This window comes from Solanum stenotomum, chromosome 9 (assembly GCF_019186545.1).
Source record: "Solanum stenotomum isolate F172 chromosome 9, ASM1918654v1, whole genome shotgun sequence".
Taxonomy (NCBI): domain Eukaryota; kingdom Viridiplantae; phylum Streptophyta; class Magnoliopsida; order Solanales; family Solanaceae; genus Solanum; species Solanum stenotomum.
This window is the reverse complement of record NC_064290.1, coordinates 40839856-40845855: the sequence shown is the minus strand read 5'-3', so window position 1 is coordinate 40845855 and position 6000 is coordinate 40839856. Positions and strand designations below refer to the sequence as shown.

General features: G+C 34.5%; 1 protein-coding gene across 10 annotated transcripts; it reads left to right on the top strand.

Moving 5' to 3' along the window:
* The first annotated feature begins 248 nt into the window (after positions 1 to 248).
* Positions 249 to 5328, top strand: LOC125877141 (transcription factor E2FB-like). Of its 10 annotated transcripts, none has more exons than XM_049558466.1 (11): positions 249 to 403; positions 523 to 643; positions 1699 to 1809; positions 2133 to 2374; positions 2454 to 2573; positions 3745 to 3830; positions 3909 to 3991; positions 4087 to 4140; positions 4217 to 4269; positions 4361 to 4407; positions 4727 to 5327. In XM_049558466.1, exons 6-11 carry the CDS (start codon positions 3795 to 3797, stop codon positions 4925 to 4927), a joined length of 474 nt encoding a protein of 157 aa, XP_049414423.1. In that variant the 5' UTR covers positions 249 to 403; positions 523 to 643; positions 1699 to 1809; positions 2133 to 2374; positions 2454 to 2573; positions 3745 to 3794; the 3' UTR covers positions 4928 to 5327. The 10 variants fall into 10 exon arrangements, with proteins under 10 accessions (XP_049414423.1, XP_049414421.1, XP_049414420.1 ...); XM_049558464.1 differs by having other exon boundaries at positions 1699 to 1884; XM_049558463.1 differs by having other exon boundaries at positions 1699 to 1925.
* The last annotated feature ends 672 nt before the right edge of the window (positions 5329 to 6000 follow it).

The window sequence follows — 6000 nt, the reverse complement described above, 5'->3', positions numbered from 1 at the left end:
GCATAGATCTCTATAGTGCAAGGGTTTGAAGTATCCTTAATACACTACAAAAAAAACCCTTAAATTGTTGGGGTTTTATTACGGAGGTTAATATAACCCCGTAAGTTGCATCTAATTACGGAGGTTTAAGTAACCCCTGCAATTTCTAAGCAATTTGTGAGGGTCATTAACCATGGTAACCCTCTAATTAAAATTCCATTATTTATAATATTAAGGCAGAGACATTTTCTCCTCTTCTCTCCAATTTCGCTAATTAACATTTTAGGGTTCCTGGATAGCGATTGTTGGAGAAGAAACAATGGCGGAATCACTAGCCTGGAAGTCCGATACATCGTCAGCTCCATCGGCGATGGCATCAATATGTATTGAGCGTACTGGACCAATAATTTTGTTGCCGAAGAAAGTAAGTATACCTACCTCAAGGTAACTTAGAACACCTCTTTAATTACCCGTCCATAGTTGTCCTCTTCTTAGAGTCAATTTTGTTGAAAAATTGGTACAGATTGATTAATGCTTGTGTAGGTTTCGGTAGCAAATTTTGAATATTTGTTCATTTACCTGGTGATTTCCATGTATTTGATTGCAAATGGATGCGATTTCTGATGAGTTCTATGCACATGTATCACTAGTTCCTTACAATCAGGTATTCTAGATGCTTAAATTTAGCTCATTTATCTAAAATTTGTTTAATACAAGCATTGTCAGGGATGATTTTACTCTGTTTTTAGCATTGCTATTTGATAGATTAAATTGGAGCTTTATTCAAGCAGAAAAAAAGTATAGAATGAGGCAAAATAAAATATGTTGGTTGACTAGGAAGATGGTATTACCATTAACTTGGATATGTCACTCTTCTTTAGAGCTCTTGTTAATAAAGTAAGGACTTGTTGAAATGTTTGTACATAATAGGACTGAAACTAATTGAAATGCTTGTCGCCATAGGACATGAAATTGTTACTGATAAAAATCCCTCGAGCTTTACAATATTTTCTAACATTCTAAGTTTTGTAACTTCTTGCCATGGGGATATAAGGCTTCTCAATTTTTGTAAGAATATTTGCCACCAGATATTTTGATACTCAATATTAGTTAAGTGGTTTTAGAATTTGATTTTGCATTTAACACATGTCTAATGTACGTTAGACTACTAATCTTAGATATTCAACTATTTGCTTGTCTCATTCTTGTTCATTTTGAGAAATTGTTATAATTTCTATTTGTGAGAATCTCATTTTAACACAATGCCTTTGCAATTTGCGGAGTATGTAAAGAATGATTACTACATTACTGGAGAATCATATGCAGGGCACATTTTTTGTCTCTTAAATTGCCTGCAATATGTGGTATGCACGATTAGAGTTATTTTACATTGAATACTAGTGCTAGTACTATGCTTCTTTTCTCAGTTTGATTGTCCCAGAATGACAAGATTTTTGTGCTTCTGCTAAATATGGACGCAGCCTTTCCATCTCGGTTGTTTTCTGGTATTAGTTCTAACATATATTTTAAAGAACAGTAGAAAACATGTTATAAAGCCATTTGGATTCCTTGAAACTGTCCCTGTAACTGTGATTTTTTGTTTGAAACTCCTCTCAAAACTGTTCATAAGAATGATACAGTATGTGCCAGTTTGTTCTGCATATCTTCATTTTTAAATTTTCTTTATATACAAAACACTAATCATACATTTTTTTAAAGGCAAAGAAGGATCAGAAGAACACAAAGGAGACAAAAACAAGAAAACTTGAGGGGACGATATCAGCAACTAAAGCATTTTTCTTAAAACGGAGAAATCGATGAAATGAAAAGGTAACAGATTTGATAAAAGTGACAGATGGTTTGGAATAATATTGTTAAAGCCAGCTCCTCTCCACTGTACAAAAGGTAAAAAAGCTATCTATTGTTTAGCTTGTCTGTTTGAGCAGGTATAGACAGACATTAATTTTATTATGTGAACCTTGTACTGTGATGTGGTTTCACAAACTATTTTGTTGTGTTATTAATCACAAATTTGATAGTAAGGACATGACCCTATATAAAAATATATGGAAGTCGACAATTAGTAGGCGATCAACATTGTTTAATTTCCTTATTAGTGTCATTCTTCTTATACTACTACTACAATGTTACAGCCAGTTCTTCAGATATTTTGCTGCAACAAGCTAAGATCCTGTTGAACAGTCAAATAGAATAAGGATGCCTGTCAGGTATGAAGGAAAGGATTCAAAGGATCTGTTGCCTTGGGAAAAAAGCTCCTATGAGGTGATCCTAAGGGTATTTAAAGAAGTTGCAGGTGATTGAGAAATGAATCAACTTAATTTTTTGATAAAGCCTCATCTTGTCGAGTTGAATTTCACTTATGTATGTGAATCAGGTATAAGTCACAGCTTTATCTGATGTCTAATAAATAGTATATCAAATCGTCCTAATATTAAAGCTTTGATGTTTTACAGCTTTGCGAGAAAATACCAAGTCCAATGGGAGAATCCACAATCGACTGTAACAGCATCTCATCCATGCCAGATATTACATTCACTATCAAAGATAAAGCTTTTGTGCTCACTCCAGAACAGGTTTCACTCCACACGTTTTTAGTTCATGTTCTTACATTGATTACTTGAGTACATGAAAATGTACATATGCAGTATATAATCTTAATATTGCACCCCGATTTTGTCATTTCACTCACTAAACAATTGGGAAAAGACTACCTATTTGCTTAAATAGTAATTATACCCTGAACTGTTGACAGTAGTTGCTTAAATAATAATTATACTCTGAAGTCTGAATGACTCATGACAAATAGGCTAAGGACAAGTTACCTGCATTCACTGAATTGCTGAAACACAAAATGTAGTCGGCGAGAGGCTCCTCCATTGTTGTATTAAATATCAATATACTTCATTTTTGTCAGTAACCTGGAGAGGAGGTGTTTCACTGTCTTATTTGCTATGAAATAAAAAGTCATTCCTGGAATTATATAGTATAGTACTGCTAATATTATGATATTTAAGCTAAAAAAAATATTCTACTACTAATATTTTGATGTATCTGCTAGCAAGAACATGTCACCGAACCCCTGCTATAATAAAGTAGTTTGGGAACAATACCTTAACTGTTTATATCCAACGAGCTTGAATTCAGGTAAGGCTTGCCAATCTACTTTAATCTCCCTCTTTAATTTTAATCTCATTGCTTAGAATTCCATTCATATAGTGCAGTGTGATTTCGAACATAGATACATCAGAAATATGAAACAAAATTTAAATTTGAAAATTACATAAAAAGTATATGTACTAGTTAATAATTCAAATTATTTAAGAAAATCGTACTCGTCTTCACTGCCATGTATGTTGTAAATATGGTACTTTCAAGTGTCTTCCTAAGTTCAAGCTCAATTTTGTGGCTCTCTATACTCCCCTACTTTCCTGAAAACCAAGTAACATCAACTTTATTAACTATGAAGTTTGTTTTCTTGAAAATAAAAAAGATGGTAGTATATGTAGCTATAAATATACCTGTGAATGGCATTTGGTCCAGTAGGCACTCTTCTTTTGCTCACATAATTGAAATTTGGATTTCTTTCCCAGCCTTCTCCTCTTACACCTGCAAGCTGCCGCTATGACAGTTCAGTGGGTATTCCACTATCTTTTTCCCAGCGATTGGCTTGTTGTAAAAGTTTCTATGGAAAGCGTGATTTTATGGTGGAATAAACCTACAATTGAACCACTGTCTTCTGTTCAGGTCTTTTAACCAAGAAATCTATCAACTTGATCAAGCATGCAGAAGATGGTATGTTTAATCATAACCAAGCTGCAGACACTTTGGAGGTGATATATCATTTAGCTAGAAGTTTTCTTATTGCGTTGTTAAACTTTGATTATAATTTCTGGATCTTACATGTGCAGAAAAGAAGGATCTATGATATAACAAATGTGCTTGAAGGAATTGGTCTTATTGAAAAGAAGCTCAAGAACAGAATACAATGGAAGTAAGCTATCTTTGCTTGGATATAAACACATATTTCTACTTAAACACTGCTTGCAAAAATGGAACTTTCTAACAAGTAGCTTGCAATTTTTGCAGGCTGAAACTGACAGTCTTTCAATGGGGGGAGCGAAGACTGGATGAGCGGATTAGGTATGTGGTTTGTCAGAGTCAAAAGTTTGTGCTTCTTTCTTGAACTGTCATTGTGCTGATGTTTAGATTATTGCAGAGAAATGCAAGAAAAGTTAAGGGATATGAGTGAAGACGAAAACAACCAAAGGTAACTTCTTGTTCCTGTCCTCACTACATAGTTGTAACCTAGATTTGATACTTTGCTCTTTGTTGACGACAATTTCAACTCTGTGAATTACGTGGCTTTTTGTAACTGAAGAAGATATAAAGAGCCTACCTTGCTTTCAGGTTCACTTTGCCATTTATGTGTTCTCTTTTATAACCGTTTCATCATTGTTGCAAAATGATTGTATTTTGGAGTGATCTACTCAAAGAACCTATGAATAAGTTTATACTCAAAAAGAGCTAGAGTTTGTTCAGATAACTAGTACTTAAACATGTCCTAAGTATTATTATCTGAAAAGAAGAAGAAATCATCATCAATTTGATTTGACCTCTGCTATTGAGAATTAGTGTCCTAAGTATTATCCTTGAAGAGGACTAGAAACTGGGAACTCTTTATAGTATGAGGCCTTGCCAGTATTTTTAACCATTTGCTGTAACACAGGTATTTGATGCGATGGAGCAGGTTTGCATATGGAATGCTATGGTTTCTTCCCTAGCATTAACAATGAATTCGGGGTTGCAACCAAATGAGATTGTCTTCGTGGCAGTTCTATCAGCTTGTGTGCGTGTGCCAAGCTTGTCGATTTCGGGTTCTAATTGTTTGAAGCAATGTCACATGAATTCAGACTTTCAGCTAAGATGAAACATTATGGCTGTGTGGTTGTTCTACTACAGGAAGCTTACAACTTCATAAAGAAGATGCCTTTTGAAGCTGATGCTACTGTCTTGGGGGGTTCTGATGGATGTTTGTAGACTTCGTGGAGCTATTGAGTTGGGAAATGAAGAGCACAACTATTGCTTGAGTCGCAACTAAATCATTATGGCCATTATGTTTAACTCTCAAGCATTTATGTTGGTGCAGAGAGGTGGGAAAAAGCAATGTTAGATCCTGGAATACACAAGGTTCCAGCCCACAGTCTTATTTAGTAGAGTAGATAACTGCAACAACTTTTATTTGTAAAATTGTCGATGAGCCTAAACCACTTTTATATAAAGTCTTAATTTTATATAACTGCAACAGCTTTTATATAAAGTCTTAATTTTATATAAATTATAACCTCTACGAAATTTAAAGAATTGCGTGAGGTTATAGCCCCAACAAAGTGAGGTACTAAAATTTATTTGTGGAGGGTTATAAACCCCACAAAATGGAATAAAATTATTTGCTGGAAAAGAAATTACGGTGGTTAAAACCCCCGCTAATTGTTGATTACGGGTTGCTTAAAAACTGCTGCAACTTAATTGTGACAGACCTAACTATGGGAGTTGCTAAAACCCCTGTAATAGCAAATTGTGGGGATTCTAAACCCCTGCTATTTGTAATGTTAACTCCCGCGATTTGCCTTTTTTTGTAGTGAAGGTCATTTATTCATTATTGACCAACATTTTCATTTTTGCGACCCTCACATCAATCAATGCTCTTCTAGTGGCTAAGAATTGTGTCCTAGAATAACTGACATTCTAGCATCTCTATTAAAGTCAAGAATTATAAAATCAGCAGGAATCACAAACTTACTCACTGATGAGCACATCCTCAACTATTCCATTTAGAGTGTCACAAGACTTGTCTTCCAGTAATATAGTGATGTTAGTCAAAGGTGACTGTCTTACTTGCCTCTAGATCATATAGTGCATGTCCAACATCAATTTCACCAATTTGTATAGGGGCTGAAACTTCCTAGATCCTCAAGCTTTTTAGTAAGCTTGCTTAATACC